We start from the raw sequence: 18135 nt of genomic DNA, 5'->3' as shown, positions 1-18135 counted from the left end.
GCTCAAATTTTAGAAAGATCTATTTTTTAAAGACATGGAATCCTCTCTTCCCACAAGGAGACATGCATACAACGAACCCCCCACACCTGGGCTTCCAGAAAAACAGTCAAGGGTGCCTGGCTTGAAGTCCTACATGGTGTGCTGGAGAAACCGTAGGGCACCAGGAAGTGTGACACATCTGTGACTGGTTCTTGATGTGGTCATACTGGGCCACAAAGATGACCACCTCAGTGATTCTACGGAGAAGCGTTGGTCTCAGGATATGACAGAGGGAAAAACCTCAAATTGGATAAAGGCTATGTCACCAACATGTCCACAGAATCTACAATGAGAGCAGCATTCTGAAGTGATGCAGTTTGTGTCAGTGACTTCACAAGGTCTATCTCCCTTTTTGGGAAGGTGACCACGCGTCCCAGTTTGCTGGCTAGTGTCACTGCAGGCCGGCTGGCCTGGCCAAGTATTAATAGCGCCTCCTTTCACTCTTAAAAGTGTCCTGGTTTGGATGATAAATTACTCTGTCACCTCGGCCTCAGCTGGAGCTCGCTTGCGCCCCGCTCGCCACCCCAAGATGCCCACAGAGCCTTCCCAGCAGAGCCCCTTGGTCCAGACTCTTCGACTACTCCCCCTGCCCCGCTCCCTTAGGGCCAAGGGACCCAAAACACATCCCTCCGGATTAAAACACGTGTGTCTGACGCAGCATTTTGTTGACAATTCCTCTCGATGAGAGAGATGCATCTAATGGGGCAGATCGAGGCCCGTGTCTGGCCCGGTGGGACAGATTCCTGGATGGGGTTGCCCCCCAGGGTTCTCTCCACACACCGCCAAGGCAGGCCCTGTATCCAGGAGAGGGGCCCACATGGTGCCAGGGGTGGCACATCAGAGGGTCTGGCCACCCCCCACGGCCTCCACGGTGTAAAACCCTGCCCGTCTGTGCCCTGATGAGGCAGACCAAAGCCGGCACCTTGCAGAAGTTCTCAGTGAAGACGGAGCCACACTGGCCTCAACTATGCTTCTCACACACGCGGAGCCAGCAAGAGGCAGACTTTCAGATGAATAAAAATAAACTTTATTCTAATACAGCATGGAAAGTTTTTGGAATAGGGACTGCTCTTATCTGACGCACACAAAAATCCTTACCCCTTGAACATCTAAAGGTTACATTCTGTGCAATTATATAAATATTTTCATGGCCATATACACATGATGTTTATGGTCCTAAAAGCCTTTGAAAAAAATCAATGCAGTTAGATTCTTTAGACAATGATTAACCTAGTTAAGAAAACAAGAAACACTCCCAAGCACAGCCAGGAATAAAGGAAGGGAAGAACGGGAAGGGGCCTGGAAGGAGAGGAAGACTGAAAATGATAGAGGCACTACAGAACCCTGCACTTGCATCTTAGAGGGCAAGACCCAACAGAATGGAATCATATGCGAAAATGGAAACAGACCATCCAAGGAGAAGGTGAGGAAGTTGACCCCACGGTCAAATTTCATGCCCAGTTGATAACAATGAGTGTACTGCCTGGCAGCTTTGTTCTTCTGAGAGCCAAGTGCCCTTTTCCTATTTATTCTTACCAAACTGATATTCGGGTGGCAGCGGCAATAAAGAAAAGACTTCAGCGCCAAGAGACATGGCTTTGGATCCCCGTTTTGGCAAGCGTGCTGGCTGTGTGATCCTGGACAGGATACGTAGCCTCTCTGGGCCTACTGCCCCGCCTATAAAATGCGGACAATCGTATCTACTTTGCTGGTATGCTGGGAGGATTAGAGGTAACCTATAGAAAGTGCTTATATTGTCCCTGAAAAATAACTGATACTCAATAAATAAAATTATTCTGTGTATGCGATCAGGGCTCTACCTTAAAATTTATTTCACCCTACTCGTCTAACTCCCATGTAGTTCTGTCAACTACCACCGACTTTAGAGTCTAAAACTGGCCCCATTCCTGCCCCACCACAAAGAGCCACTCAAAGTGTGAAAGACTTTCCCTTGGGGAAGGTGTGGTGACTCCTTTCCTAAGGCACTGACTCAGGGTGCAGAAGTAGGAGCTCATGGAGAATAACTGATTTCCTCTGATTTGGGTATCGTTGTTTGCTTGGAGTTGCACACCACCAGGGGCACGCCTGGCAGGAGTTCTGAATGAATGCCACGAGGTGACGGTCACGCAGCAGACCATGTAATCTGAAGCTCCCGGAGGCCTGCAAGGAGGTTCCTGTGAGCGCACACACCTCCCCGTGGGACACCCATTTCAAGCACCACAGGCCTCCCAGGGTCCCGGGTGCCTGGACCCCACAGGGAGCAGAATTTCTCAGGTCTCAGGCTCTGAGACCCTCCCTCCAGTGGGGCAGCGACAATCCACAACAGCAGGCCATTCTGTGGGGGAGACAGCCCAGTGGGTGCCGCCTGTGGTGCACGCTCCCGCCCCACGGGACTCACCACTTGAGCTGCAGCAATGAGAGAACCACAGACACGGAGGAGGCCACCGTGGCCGCTGAGCACGTGGCCAGGACTCTGTGGCCAAGCGGCACACTAGCGAGAAAGAAAACTCTCCTCGACCTGAAGAGAAGCACGGCAGGCTCTCCGGCCAAGCATGTGAGGGAGCAGAGTCTGGCAGAGGTGCCCGGGAGCAGCAGCAGGGATCACTACGGCATCAGCCATGCCCTCAGAGCCCGGGCAGGGCTTGGGGGGGGGGGCGGCACATCCCCAGTGTGAAGAACAGAAAAGGAAGAGACCGTGCCGGCAGAAGTCAATGGGGTGCATTTGAGGTAAACTGCGGTCTCAGATACTCGATGCATGGGGGTCTTGTAAAAACTCATGGCTTTTCATGAGTTTTAAGGAAAGGCCCAGCCAAGTTTTTGGTCCTTTTACAAGCAATCATCCCAAACACAAAAGCAGAGGCCTGTGTGGAGGGCTGGCTGTCCCCTCCTCTGCGAGAGTCCAGCCACGTTCCCGATAAGCCCGTGCCAACAGCAGGGTCTGGCCAGGATGCCTGGTCCCTGTGCTAGTGGGATCTAGGCAGGGTGGGCCGACCCAGGGGCCACGTCTGGATGCGGCACGTGCTAGGAGAGATGACCAGGAATGTCCAGGGAGCGGAAGTCCCCGAGGCCGGACAGGAGCCTCATCCGTCTTGCTGCTGGTGCCACACTTGACCAGCCCGAGCCCCGTCTACCAGGAAAGCCGGCCCGACTATTCAGCAAGGAGATCGAGCCCCGGGACCGTCCCCGCCCGGAGCTTTCAGATGCACTGCTCCTCATCTCTGTCATTCAGGAGCAGAGACCATTTGTCCCCATTGTCGTCAGCCCCAGCACTGTGCCGAGACAGCCTGTCCGACTTCAGTGAGGACAGAGACACCTGGCTGATGTAGCTGACCTGGTCCCAGGGCGTGGCCCTCGGTGAGTCCCGTCGCCGGTCATCCATGCCAACGTGCACGCTGACCTGGGACGCAGTCAGGGGCTTCATGCGGCCCTGGGCCTGGGCCTCATACCTCTCCAGGTCGGGCTTCTTATAGCTGCAAGGCAAGGATCCAAGAGCCTTTGAGACATTGTGGACAGAGGCTTTTTTTTTTTTCTTTTTGGAAACTTGGCAAAGACCTCTCATCAAAGTCTTTCAATAACATACAGTATCAAAACCTCATGGATTTTAAAGGGGAGGGTATTGAGCTCCTAGGATTCAGGTAAAGTTCACCTGATTCAGAAACTTGCTATCTAAATGCCTGGCACATAATAGGCTGCCATTAACTTTTGTTAAGTGAAAGCATGAACAAATATCTTTTTCAAAAAAGATAAAATAATAATGCACGAGGATCCCATGTCTACATGACATTTCCACGTCAACAACTCTTGAGCCGACTAACTGTAACAGCCGAGCATGTGATGATGGCTGTGAGGTGGAGAATTACTCACTCATGGTGCTGATGAAGCCATTACACACACACACACACACACACACACGCACACACACGCACACACACACACATATGGCTTCACCGTCCTGTCTTTGCCTCAGGTGCGCTGGGAACCTACACATGGCCCACATCCATCCAGCCCAGGAGGCAGAGGGAAAGGGGTGGCTGGGTGGAGGGAGAAGGCTTGGGGGGTGCCGCCGTGGCACATGCTCCCGCCTCCAGGGACTCACCACTTGAGTTGCAGCGACGAGAGAACCACAGACACGGAGGAGGCCGCCATGGCCGCTGAGCCCATCCACGGCTGTAGCACGATGCCGATGGGCATGAAGACCCCTGGCCAAGGGAAGGATGACACTCACGCCACAGCCCAGAGGCGAGGGGCACCGCTTTGGGCTGCGCACTGTGAAGTTCTCCTCCTTGGGGTGGCTCAGAAGCCCCTGCTGCCACGTCATGACCACGTGCCAACAGGCAGTCTCGGAGCTGGGTAGGGGTGCCGCCAAAGGGACTGGGCTCACCCACCCACCCTGGTCTTCCCGGGACGGTCCCCAAATGGCATCGCGGGTTTCAGGAGGAGCTCCAAGGGAGCAGGGAACCCCAGGGACCCTCTCTGCAGCTTTCGTTTACCTTTAGAGACTTATGAAGCAGAGAACATAATGAAAACAAACTCTTTCTAAAACGCTCTGGCAGCCAGTGAAGCGGGTTACCCACTAGGCTGGCAGGAACCCAGCAGGCAGACAGAAGCCTGCTGTCAAAGAAGCTGGAGTCAGAGGTCAGCAAACAGGTGAGAGCCACCCTACCTGCCGCGATGGGTATCCCGATCAGATTATAAATCAATGCCAGCACCAGATTGAGTCGTACTCTCCAGACGGTCCTCTTGGAGAGGTGAATGCTCGCCACCACGTCGAGCAAGTCGTTCTGTAGGAGGAACACACGGTCAGTCAGGAGCTCTGTCCCACGGCCCTCACCGCTCCCATGACCTGGACAACAGGGCGGGAGAAGACAGAGCCAAGCTCACTCTGATGAGGACAACATCAGCAGCCTCAATGGCGACATCTGTGCCTGTCCCGATGGCAATGCCCACGTCGGCCCGGGCCAAGGCCGGCGAGTCGTTGACCCCATCTCCCACCATGGCGACTCTCTTCCCTTCATTCTGGAGCTCCTGGACCTTGGCCACCTTGTGAGAAGGCAGCACCTCTGCAAAGACTTTGTTGATGCCAACCTAAAGGGAAAGGAAAAGAGAAGTCAAGGAACAAATACACGACACCTGCTGTTGGCAAAGGACGGTGAACAGTAGCAGAAATGTGTGAGTCATCTTCCCCCGGTCCAGCCGATGACGTCAGTCACCAAACCCTGCAGATCCCAGGGCATGCGTGCCCATCCTGGTGCCCTCTCCCACTTCCACGGAGGCTTAGGCCCCTGCGGGTCTTCCTGCCCACCTCCCAGCCTCCCCTCCCCCTATGCCCACCGTGGTCTTCCCGAAGCAGTGGTCAACCGATCACACTACTCTCCTGCTTAAAGACTTCCAGTGGCTCCCACTTCCCTTAGGATGACATCCGCACTCCTCGGTCTGCCTCCCGAGGCCCCCCCTATAACTGGTTTCTGCATGTCTCTGGCCTCCTGCCTTGTGGCCCAGCAGGCCCAGCCTGGACTCTGCCCCGTTCAGCTCCTGGCAGCTCTCCAGCCCACTGCTGGGGAGCTCAGGCTGCCTGCTCTGTCCTGGATCCGTCAGCTACCCTTTCTCCATCCCTCTCCCTTTTCTTCATCTGATCACCCCTGCTCAAGCATTTCCTCCCCTGGGAAGGGGTCTCCAGCCCTTGCCAGGGCGGGGGTGGGGGGTGTGATCTGGCATCCCCCACATGTCCTGTGCACTTTTCTGTTGGAGAACTGAGCCCTCAGTTCAACCCTGGCCACTGGTCCACCCTCCCCCCAGGGCAGTGAGCTGCTGGAGGGCAGGTGCCCTCTTCACTCTGCTCTGTGGCCTGTCACATAGGTGGTGCTTAGGAAGTGCTTGCTGAACTGATAAATGATTTTTAACCAGGAAGAGGCATGGGTACTCAACAAGACCATCGTTAGCAAGGAAGGCCACGTATAGAGAGGTACTAGGGCTTCCCTTATAGGAAGCAGTTCATTTTCAAAAACATACACTTTACACCTCTTTGGGGAGGCTGTGTAATTTTTAGGAATTTGCACCGGAGCCATTGGCCTGGGCGGAGTCGGGCGGACAGGAAGCAGTGCCTAGGAGTGAGCGTTGCTGGAGAACTGCCCGTGACCCAGCTGTGTCGGCTGCACACGCTTGGGAAGAGCTGAGCTGGGGCACCCAAGTGGCTCGGTCGGTTGAGCGTCCGACTTCGGCTCAGGTCGTGATCTCACGGTCCTTGGGTTCAAGCCCCACGTCAGGCTCTGTGCTGACAGCTCGGAGCCTGGAGTCTGCTTCAGATTCTGTGTCTCCCTCTCTTTCTGCCCTTCCCCACTCATGCATACACTCTCTCTCTCTCTCTCTCTCGCTCAAAAATAAACATTTAAAAAAAAAAGAGCTGAGCTGACAAAACATTCCCTTAAACCCAAAATCTAGAAAGTTGTATATTTCAACTCTCAAGCCATGATTTTTCCCCCCATTGGAAATACAGATGCAGAGGACGTTGGAATTGCCTTCTGCAACGGCAGCACAGTGGTCTCCCATGGGATGCTGCACAGCTTGGGCCAGAACAGAGCATGAGGAGAGAAACGCACCCAGCACGGGGAAAGACCAGACGCAAGGTGGGGCACTGGATGCGCTGGCTGTCGCTGAATTTTCCCCCTCAAACTGCTCCAGTGGGCTTAAGATCAATTTGAAAGGGGGAAGATCCCCGGCCCCCAGCCCCCACCTGGGTGGCAATGGCTCTGGCCGTCTTCCGGTTGTCCCCAGTGATCAGAACCACATCCACGCCCATGCTCTTCAGCGTGTGCACGGCCAGGGCTGCCTCCTGCTTGACAGCATCCGCGATGGCAATCATCCCGCAGAGCACGCCTGCAGGGGACACCCTCAGGTGAGTCCTCAATGGCGGGCGCTGGGTGGCCCGAGGGGCAAAGGAGGAAAGAAAGGAGGCTCCACTACCGGTGATCGTTTCTATAATGCAACATCACATGCGAAAGCAAAGCACCGAAGTACAAAACATAACGTGGCTTTGATTCTGCATTCTTAAAAGTTACCTACATTTGTAGATGCATACAAAAGTCTGGAAGGAACATGAAATGCTAACAGTGGCTCTCCGAAGGCTAGGATAAGGAGTAATTTCATTTTCTCCTTTATAGTTCTCACAATCTTCCAAATATTCTGCAAGGAACATCTATCACTTTGCAGAGTGTCTGGGCCATAATAACGCAATGCATGTTAGCTATTGTTTTTGGAACACGAGAATCGGAATGAGTACAATAAACGCTACTTAAAAGTGATGAATGTCCAAACAGAAAATCAGTCCTTCCTATAGAACGCATCTCTGTATAACTTTTTTGTTTGTTTTGTTTTGTTTTGTTTTGTTTTGCGTGAATCTTCGGATCCTGAGGCAGGAAGGCTTTCGAGGACTGGGGTGTGGGGGGACAGATGCGGGCGAGTGGTGTGACAGAGGGCACGGCCCCTTCAGCTGAGCGGATTCCGATCTGAGGAGCTGAGGGGACTGCGGGCTTATAAGGACTTTGGAAAGGGCATGGTGGTGTGAGCAGGAGAAAAGAGTGACAGAGGACGTATCTGGTTGAAGCAGTAAAAATGAGAATAATTTATGTTGCTCATCTGCATACAGTTTCACTTCTATAAGAGAGAACACCAGCAAAGGAAGATTCCAATCCACTGAGGCGTGAAGCCGCGGACATAACCTGAGGGCTGAGACACATGCAATCCTGGAGAGCTCTGTGGAGCGGGGCAGTGGGTCTCGCTACTGGAGGGCACCCCGCGGCTAACCTTCCCGGACAGCAAACCGCGGCTGCGTCTGCAGTGATGGGGGAGGCGGGTGATCGAACGTCGGGCTTGGACGGACGCAGACAATGATAGCGAGGGCAGCGTAGAACATAAGACCAAGGAGGCCGACACCGCCTCGCTCTGGGTGTCGGGGAAGGATGGACACAACGAGAGAGACACCTCCAGACCGAGAACAAAGTGAAAAACTGGCAAGGCAGCCTTTTGGGCTATAGAATTTAAATTAACAGACAGGAAAATATATTTAAAAAAAAAAAAAACCCGAAAAAGTCTATTTTTGCCAGATAGCCCTAAGAAACTTCATTTCTGAGAGCAGAAGGCAGGGGTGGGTGGGGCATTTTACCATCAATGGCCACCAGGATGGCTGTCTGGCCTTTCATCTCGTGATCTGTCATAGTGTCACTGATGTCGCTGGAAATGGTTAAGCCGTTGCGCCTCATCCATTCGCGGTTCCCAATCAGCACAGAGAAGGTCTGGGGGGTTGCATCTGTTCAAAAGAGTTTGTGGTTATTCCCAAAGAGTCCAATTTTACTGTGAGAAAGGACTAAAAACCGTGGGATCCTTTGAACAGCAGAATGTCCTTTCAACCGTTCTGAAAAACTGTACCTAGTAAGCCCCTCTCGTAGCACCATCCTTGAAGGACCAGGGAAAAAAGAGTAATTAATGTGTGGAGTGTGAGCGTGTGGATTAAAACGGGGTGGATTAAAAGGTACATGCAGTGTGTGTGAAAATGTTATGAGCCCATTAACCATTAGGTAGTGTTCTTATTTGTCTTTAAGAGGTATCTGCTGGTTCTTTTTCTGCACAGATTTGAAGCAGCAATTGTAGCTTGGTACAGATGCCTGACCCAAGGGGCATCAGCAAATAACTAGTCTCTATCTAGGAAATGTCTTAAAGGTTTTCCTCCTAAAAGTCTAGGCGAGTCTTCCCCTGTCGCCTTTTTTTTTTTTAAAGATTTACTAAAAAAATTTTTTTTAATGTTTATTTATTTTGAGACAGACAGAGAGAGAGAGAGAGAGAGAGAGAGAGAGAAAGAGAGAGGGAGGGAGGGGCAGAGAGAGAGGGAGACACAGAATCCAAAGCAGGCTCCAGGCTCTGAGCTGTCAGCACAGAGCCCGACGCAGGGCTCGAACTCATGAACTGCAAGATCATGACCTGAGCTGGAGTCGGACACTCAACCAACTGAGCCACCCAGGCGCCCCTCACCCTTTTTCTTTTTAAATGTTTATTTATTTTTGAGAGAGAGCGCACACACACACACACATACACACACACATACACATGCTGGGGAGGAGGAGACGGGGACAGAGGATCTGAAGCGGGTGTGCTGACAGCAGTGAGCCTGATGCGGGGCTTGAACTAACTACAAGATCATGACTTGAGTTGAAGTCGGACACTTAACCTACTGAGCTACCCAGGCACCCCCATCTCCTGTCACCTTTTAACTCTGTGTGCCACTAACTTAGGTGTCACCACACAGACCAGTCCCCGGAACTAAATGGAAGGGTCACCCTAGGGTTCTAAACTGCTAGAAGGTGGCAGGTGGCTTCTAGCAATATGCATTCCCAAGCAAGACTGAACTACCAATGCACTTAAGAGAGAATAGTCGACACGGGGTTTTGGGGTTGGGAGGGTTTCTACACTCTTACGGCAGTGGCTAGCAAGCTATGCTTAGAGTCAGAAAAGCCGCTATTTGAAGACAGCTGTCGCTCCACGCAGTACCCCTTCTTGGCTTGGGCAGACCATTCCCCTCTGCGTTCTCTGCCGCCAGCTCTGTAAACGCGACACATCCCGTCAGAGCTCCAACGCACGGGAGGGAGACGGGAAGGGCAAAAGCAGAATTCCCATCTGTCTGCTTTGTAGCTTAGGAGAAGACCCACTTGGGATGAAAAAGAGGAGACTCAAGATTATGGGTCGCAGAAACAACCCTCTATGAATTTCAGTAGCGTCAAGACTCAGATGCATCAGAGAACACAACAGAGAAGCCACAGGTCTTCCTGGGGGAGGCGGGCATGCGGCACCCCAGCCATGAGCCACCCCCATCCATGGCAGGGGACCCAGCGGTGCTGGCCCGGGCTCCCCGGTTTGGCACGCCGCCACCTGAGCCGGCCGGACCCCACCCCTGGCAGGCCGGGCAGAGAGGCGAGGGCCAGGGGTACCTGTCTCCTCAGGGACACCGCCAACGCCGTTCGAGACCCCAGCCTGTGTGCTCCACTGGCGCTTGCCGTGGGCCAGGATGCCCTCCACGTTGCTGACTTTACAGCCAATTCCGCAGCCTGGCACCGCCTGGAAGTCTGTGCAGTACCCCAGGGTCTCTGTTCCCAGCTCCTGTGGAGGCAGGGAGGGAGGGGAGGTGAGTAGGAGGGAGGACAGACCCGGGAGCGGGGCAGGAAGGCACAGCACCAGCCAGAAGTGAGGGGTAAGCAGGACCGGGAAGGGGAGGAGACGGACTAGTAACTCTGCAATCCCTTCTCTTATCCGACACCGACACTATGATTATTAAACTGATGCCTCATGATACTGGACAAAGGGCAGACTGAAAGGAGAAGAGCAGTTCACAGCAAATGCCTCAAATTAAAGGAGGTGGGAGAGCAAAAAGAGGAAAGATTATTTTTATGTTGCAAATCATTTCATGAAAACGATGGAATGGGGAAATGGTAACAGAGCCGCTCTGAGCCCAGCAAGAGGGTAACCACCCCTTTACAGACCCTGGGGGACGAGGACAGTGGCAGGAGAAAGGACTGAGGAGCTGTTTCATCTGGGTTAACTACACAGCAGAGGAGGGCTGAGAGAGCACAGCTCATCCTGAAACATCAGGAGAGAGGGGACATGGTGGTCCGAAGGACCCTACACAAAATGCCAAAGGAGATTTCTGGAAGAGCCCCTGTCCAGGTGGAGCTGTCCACTTTTCCCCCAGGCATCCACACCACCTTTCTACATTCACATAATCCTATTCGCCCAGACCGTTTAAAATTTTTCGGGGCAATATTCCGGCACATCCCGCTGCCTCTATGTTTAGACTGAAAACGGAAAACTACACAGGCCTTTCCTCTGGAGAGGTCGAAGGATGACCGCTTCCCCATTAACTGCCAAGAACCCACGGGGCGTTTCGCTCACTGCTGCTGGTTCCTCTCCATTTCCCCGTCCCCAGTTGAGGGCTCCCTCCTTGCCTCACCCCGACCCCTCATTTGGTTTCGTATCCCTCTTGCACTAAGTGCTCGTAAGGGACCGAACTGTTCCACCATCTGTCCTTCCCACCCGACCACCAGCTCCCAGAGCACAGAAGCTCGGTACGATCTCAGTAAATGAGAGTTAACGCTGAACTGCTTTTGTGATAATCTGGCAACGGGATGAGGGACCCAGCGCTGTGAGCCGTATCTCCGACCTGTTGCTCCGCAGGGGCTGCTGAGGGGTTTCCGGACCCCAGAAGCCAAGGCCTCCCGGAAGGCAGCTGACTCCGGTTACAGAGGCCAAGGAGAAAAGGCCTGTGAGGAGGAAGGCGCTTGGAGGCTTCCAGCCCAGCCGGTGACAGCAGGGGAGGTGGAGCGGGGGGAGGGCGCGGGGCGGGGTGAGCAATGCCCAGGTCGACATACCTCTTTACAGTACTTGGTGACTGCCACACCCAGGGGGTGCTCGCTGCTGGCCTCCGCAGTCCCCACCACAGCAAGAACCTTCCTGAGGGGCAGCGTGGCCACATCCACGAGCAGGAGGACCCTCATGACCTTGGGGACCCCGTGGGTAATGGTGCCAGTTTTGTCAAACATCACAGTCTTTATCTGCCAAAACAACCACACCTTGGTGACCGCGTATACAGATGGAAGGGACTTGAAGCGTCCACACAACCTGGAGGCAGAACTCCACTCAACTAAGCTCGAGTGAGTAACATCCCTTCATGACTCCATTAACTCAATCCTCCACGATCAACCCCGGGTTCACGCACTCCCGCGACAAAGACACTGTCTCCCTCTCAGTCCAGCTGGAACAATCCGCGCTGTGACTTAATCCTTGCCAGGTCGAGAGCCAGAAGTTGTCACTCCAGTGTGACAGGAGATGGCATGGCACCGTCTTCTGGGCAATGCCACCACGCACATCTGTCCGTGTCAGAGCCCGGCAGTGTCTCTGCGGCCGCCTGAGAATAAGGCGCTCACACTGCAGCTGGAGGGAGGGGAAGGCGGTGCCCCTGGCCATGTAACCTACCACCGGAGCCACTTTCTCCGCCTGTCCCACTGGGTCCGTGGTCCCCACGGGTCTGGGCTCTGCTGGTCGGTCCCTGTGTCCGCGGCCACAGCCCAGCGACCCCTGAACTCCACACTCCCCCAGGCCCCAGGCCCTGTCGAAGGCCAGCTGCTCGCCGTGCCCAGACTGCCCCACAGGCCCGGCTCTCCCTCACTTAGCAAACAACACTCAGCTCTTTGTTTCTGATGCCGAGCGCCAGCCTCAGCAACGCACGTAACTGCTCTTCCTCCAACAATTCTTGCCGCCTTTCGTCCCTCCCTCCACTCTGCAGGCACAGCGGTCTTCCCAACAAGTAACCCAGTTCCATCCTGCGGGGCTTCAGACCCCTCCACGGCCCCTTGTTGTTCTTGGGGTTAAGTTCCGGATCCAATCTGGAGTTGACAGAAACTCCCAGGCCCTGCCTTCCCTGCCTTGCTCCCTCAGCAGCCTCTTCTCCCGTCAGACTCTCTCTCTCTCTCTCATTCCCTTCTGGTCCCTCATTACTTATTCAGCAAGTAACCTCTGAGCGCTTCCGATGTGCCGGACCCTGCGCAAGATGCTGGGGACACAACGGTGAGAAAAGAGTTCCCAGTCCCTGATCTTATGGAGCCTATGATAGGACAGTACAGCCTCCCCAGGCTGTTCCACTGCCAGAACATCCTTCCCAACCTCCGCTGTCTGGCTCACTCTGGCTCTACTGGTTGGTCCCAGGTGAACCCCCTGTACTTCCTTTCCTGCCTCTGCACCCACTCACCCCCAGGCCGACACACACAAGTGCAGGTTGGGTCCCTGCTAAACCACCCTGCCAGCCTCACACGCTCTCACGGATTTGTGGTCTGCATACTCCACACCTGCCTCTCCCACTAACGTGTGAGCTCCCTCACAGCAGAGGCCCATGGCCATTGCCAGGGCCTCGGACAGGACCCACACACACAAAGTAAATGCTCAACAAACGTAAATAAACGGAGGGACGGAAGGTTAGGGATGGGCATGTTGGGCCGAAGAAAGATGCTTCATAAACACGGCTGCTGACTATTCCACTCCCGGGAGTGAGGATCCCTCTGCTAATCACATGTTTGTGCTCCAGTACTGTCTGAGCCCGGCTCCCCGGGTGTGAGTCCCAGCTCTGCCAAAGCTGTAGGCCTTTGGGCAAATTGCCTCACCTCCTCCCGCTGTAGCTTCCTCATCTGCAAAACGGGAATAATAAGCACCCACCTCAAAGAGTTGTTAATGAGACGAAATCAATTTGTATTTAATCTTACAACTCTTAGCTGTTGTTGCTATCATTCCCAGTCAGTCAGTCCTGGCTTTCTGTTTTATTTAATTAACGGAGTGCCCTCGAGCCTCTTCCAGGTTGTCCTCTTAATACAGAATTTAAACAGATACCATTTTCACGAGGACTAAGTTTCAAAAAAAAAAAAATCACACAGCAACAGCTACAAAGTCATTCCAGCCAAGACCCCAAAGGACAGGCAGGAGAGCAAGGCCAACCTTGTGGGCCATTTCCAGAGGCTTGCCTCCCTTGATGAGGATGCCATTCTGGGCGGCCACCCCGGTGCCCACCATGACCGCCGTGGGTGTGGCCAAGCCCAGCGAGCAGGGGCACGCAATGCAGAGCACCGTGATGGATGTCTGGAACGCAAACCGGATGATCACCTCTGTCTGGGAGATGTGCTTGTTGGGGGTCTGAAAATAGGAAACAGATACAGGCAGACTGAGGGTTAAATGAGGGATCCCACAGACTCCTAATCACATGAGAACATTTCAAGGCAGGCAGGGGGACCTGAGTCTGTGTGACGAGCGGGGGTCTGGGAAACATGGTGCGTTCCACTCTGCCTCAGTGTTGTGTTATCACATGGTTCATTCACTGTTCCCCAGCCCAGTTTTCCAACCTGATCCCACAGGCTTTCCTCTGAGAGAGGCATGATGAGAGGTATATGAAACTCTGCTGGAGGAAGGAGCATGGACTCTAGAATCGGACTAGGTATATCCATTTCCTGGCCCTGACACTAATTTGACTTCTCTGGGTCTCAGCTCCCTCACATACAAAACGGAGACAATAATACCAATAATGCCCAGCTGGTTGTTACAAGGGTTAAATGAGATTATATATGTGTGTATATATATATATATATATATATATATATATATATATATATAAACATATAAATGTGCATTGTACAATATCTAGCAGAAGAAAGGCACCTAAAAATTGTAACTATTACACTTTCCATATTACATAGTAGCAATATTACATGTTATTTTTATCATTCTTATGAAAACTTTAAAAAATCATAGATCTCTAAGGAATCTACCCTAAGATGATAATCATGCAAGTGGCTAAAGATACAAAGATACTTATCACAGTGTTTTTTATAATGGCAAAAAACTAGAGACAACCCATAGGGAATGAATTAAATTGTGGGTATGAAAAAAATAATTGTGGGTATGATGTACATAATGGAATATTATGCAGTTGTTGAAATCATGATGTGTATCTATCCTTGCTGACATGGAAAGACATCAGTAACACTGCTGGATAAAAAAAGCAACCACAAAATGGCATGTGTTGTGACTGAATTAGTGTGAAATTATCTGCCCATATCTCTACATAGTCCTTCAACAATACTGGAAGGATGTTCACCAAAGTGCAAAAAACTGTTACTCCTAGGGACGGGATTTGGAGCCACCTTTATTTTCTTCTATTTTTTTCACTACTGTTTTCTTGGTAAACTCCAAACAAACAAAATATGGGTCTCTTTTCCAGTTACCTAGCGACCCACAAGGTTGTTACTCTTTGCATTCTGACATCGTGATTTATCTTGATTTATTTTTCAAAATGGCGGCTGTCTCTGAGGTACAATCAGGAGACATTATATTCACTTTAATTATAGTATGTTTTCTAAATCAAGGATACAGAGCACAATCTCTTTAGCATTCATCTATACTTTATTCCTTGATTTTGAAAGGCAGAATCCTAAAATAAGGTGCATTATTAAAGGGTCATTTCACTTTGATTAGAAACAGTTGCATTCAGATAGAAGGACACAGTATTTAAGACATAATTGTGGTTTTTAGAGATAAAGATGATATGATTAAAAAAAAAAACACAGTAATTCTCGCTAAAATAACACCGGACACTCCGACGGGACTGGGTGGACTTCTAGAAGGTGACATGAACGTCTCCCTACAAGTGACATCACACAGCAGGGTGACAGTATCTTAAAGGAACATGCAGTACCTCATGCGCCAGCATCCTCCCTGATATTGCAGATAAAAACAAAAGAGCCAACATAAGATGGAAAGGCAGAGACCAGCAGAAAGTCACATATTCCAACTTGTTTGGGAATGACTTTTCCCACAGCCACGTGCCAAGGAGCTGCTCTCCCGCAAAAGTGGACATTTGGGGGCAGTCAGGTGCCATAACAGCCCCAGGCAAATTCTAGGAATACAGTCCCAGGTTACTCTTAAAAGCACAGGGGCGCCTGGGTGGCGCAGTCGGTTAAGCGTCCGACTTCAGCCAGGTCACGATCTCGCGGTCCGTGAGTTCGAGCCCCGCGTTGGGCTCTGGGCTGATGGCTCAGAGCCTGGAGCCTGCTTCCGATTCTGTATCTCCCTCTCTCTCTGCGCCTCCCCCGTTCATGCTCTGTCTCTCTCTGTCCCAAAAATAAATAAATGTTGAAAAAAAAAAAATTTTTTTAAAAGCACTGAGGTCTCCTTAAGATGTCAGGAAGAGTTTAACGTGGACATTTTTCATTTTAAGATAGGAAACTGGAGACAGAAAGTGACATCTTAGTATATGACATGCACCCTGAGAATGTAAGATGTGCTTTTAATTATGGGTATTTTTTTTTTTTTTTTTTAAGAAAAAAATGCTCTGGTCCATGTTTCTTATATTATGGCCCTAAGGTGAAATACGCATTAGACTTGGCTGAATATAAAACACTGTTCCACTCACTGGGCAGTTATCAAATACTACTCCATGTGGGCCATTCACTGTTGACGTACATCAAGGTTTCTCAGTCTCAGCACTACTGACATTTGGGGTCACATAATTCTTTGTTGTGGGGGGCTGTGCTCTGTGTGGTAGGCCATCTGGCAGCATCCCTGGTCTCTACCCACTAGATGTCAGTAGTATTCCCTCCCCGGTCAGGACAACCAAAAACGACTCCAGACATTGCCAGATGTCTCTGGGGGCAACAAAATTACTCCCAACTGAGAATCACCACAGTTCCTATTTCTCAGGCAGAAAAGCTTTTTTTTTGTATTTTACACCCTTTTTGGAAGTTTGATAAAACTGTAGTTCCTAAGATCATATTCTTTAATCACTTTTTAACTCGAGAAAGTATATTCCATGGTCTCATGTTATGTTTAATAAATATTTAGTTATTAAGAAGCTTTAGCGTTGCTTGGGAAGCTGCGAGGTTGAGGATGGTATTGATGCATAGACAGCAAAAAACATTTTTCTTAACATCTGTTAAGTAATATATCTGTTAAGTAATGTTATCATGCCATCAAAATTGTGAAGTGACCTATGATATGTGCCTTATAACCCCAGAAATGGCCAAGATCACATAATGTAAATGTTTTAAGCATTACAACCGAGAGCCAACTGGTATCTGTATAATCATCTAACTAAAGAGCCAAGAGGATCTTTAAAAAAAACCTGCAGGAACAGAGTGACTGATCATCCTACCCTGGCTAAGACTTTGCTGCCTTAAGTAAGCAAAACAAGCAAATAAAGGTAATGGGTAATTAAAGCCCAATGAATCTAAGACATGAGAGAATAGGATTAATGGCAAGAGGTTATTTAAAACACAGCAACCATACTGCCCAAAGCATTCAACTTACAGGAAAGTATTTCTGAACAACACCAAAATCGATAAAACCGATTATAATCCATACCACCAACGTCAACGTTGAAATGATGATGATAAATGGGACAAAATATCCACTAAACCGGTCAGCCAGTTGCTGAATGGGTGCCTATGAAAACAAAACACCAAGACCGGGGGAAATTACAATCCACAAAGAAATAAAACACCACAAGCATGAGCAAGAACTGGGGTTCCGAGACCCCTCGTTAACTACACTTACTAATCAATCTCTACTCCGCAAAATCTGCCTGATTTTACGAAGCTCTTGGAGTTATTCCTGAAATGAGGAAGCTGAAGTTGTATTATTTTTTTAAATCTCTTCATTACCTTTGACATCTGAGCCTCTTCTACTAATTTCACAATCTGAGCCAAAGTGGTGTCATTGCCCACGTGGGTGGCGTTAATGAGCACAGAGCCATGTGCGTTTATAGACCCAGCAATCACTGTGCTTCCGGGTTTCTTAGTGACAGGCATGGCTTCTCCTAGAGGGGGAGAAAAGAGACCAACCATCACGCATTCAGCCCCACTCAGCACTCATGTGACCTGGCAGGTGCTGTGATACCCACCCAAAGGGAACATGAAACAAGCCACCTAACCTGTGATGAGGGACTCGTCAGCCATGGTACTGCCTTCCAGGACTTTCCCGTCCACCGGGAACTTTCCGCCGGGGACGACCTTGATGACGTCGCCCCGCTGCACCAGCTCCATGGGTACTTGCTCCTCTCTGAAACAAATGCCACTCAAGTTACGCACACAGCAATTAACTGGAGCTCACCCCTGCTGGTCTGCCACCCGGGTCGGGTTCTAGACAACGTGTTGGACTGGTTACACTCTTGGCTTTTACACTGAGTGGCAGTATTCATTTTATCTGTTCATTTACAGATTGAGTCAATATTTAGTGCACAGCTAAGTGACAGGTGCTGTACTAGACACTGGAAATACAGCTGTGAACAGGACAGCAAAGTCCCTACCCTCATGAAGACCAATTCTGCGGAAAAAACAGACAATGAACAGGACAGTCCGAGGTATTAAATAAGTGTTATGATGCAAATAATGTGACTCAAGGGCTTTCTTTTTTTTTTGGTGGGGGGGGGGGGGTTCACTTGGAAGACATGCTGTGACCTGGAAGACAAGAAGGGCCAACATACAGGGGAAAGAAAGTTCAAGGGCAAAAACTCTGCTAATGCGA

The 18135-nt window shown here is 50.9% G+C and overlaps 1 protein-coding gene across 4 annotated transcripts in view; it reads right to left on the bottom strand.

Annotated features, from left to right (window-relative positions):
- Window positions 1-1043: 1043 nt before the first annotated feature.
- ATP7B (ATPase copper transporting beta) overlaps window positions 1044-18135 on the bottom strand; it is a 75793-nt gene continuing 58701 nt past the window's right edge. The window contains exons 10-22 of one of the 4 annotated variants that reach the window (XM_030309842.1): window positions 17543-17670; window positions 17274-17428; window positions 16921-17055; window positions 13561-13755; window positions 11448-11630; window positions 10014-10182; window positions 8198-8341; window positions 6770-6912; window positions 4921-5124; window positions 4703-4820; window positions 4136-4238; window positions 3371-3509; window positions 1044-2199 (exon numbers count right to left, since the gene is read on the bottom strand). In XM_030309842.1, the coding sequence (XP_030165702.1) occupies window positions 2017-2199; window positions 3371-3509; window positions 4136-4238; window positions 4703-4820; window positions 4921-5124; window positions 6770-6912; window positions 8198-8341; window positions 10014-10182; window positions 11448-11630; window positions 13561-13755; window positions 16921-17055; window positions 17274-17428; window positions 17543-17670 (1999 nt within the window). In that variant the 3' untranslated portion in view covers window positions 1044-2016. Of the gene's footprint in view, window positions 3510-4135; window positions 4239-4702; window positions 4821-4920; window positions 5125-6769; window positions 6913-8197; window positions 8342-10013; window positions 10183-11447; window positions 11631-13560; window positions 13756-16920; window positions 17056-17273; window positions 17429-17542; window positions 17671-18135 lie in introns of all 4 variants that reach the window. The other 3 variants (XM_030309852.1, XM_030309877.1, XM_030309860.1) reach the window with 3 other exon arrangements.

This window comes from Lynx canadensis, chromosome A1, assembly GCF_007474595.2.
Source record: "Lynx canadensis isolate LIC74 chromosome A1, mLynCan4.pri.v2, whole genome shotgun sequence".
NCBI lineage: Eukaryota > Metazoa > Chordata > Mammalia > Carnivora > Felidae > Lynx > Lynx canadensis.
This window is presented reverse-complemented; position numbering and strand designations above follow the sequence as displayed.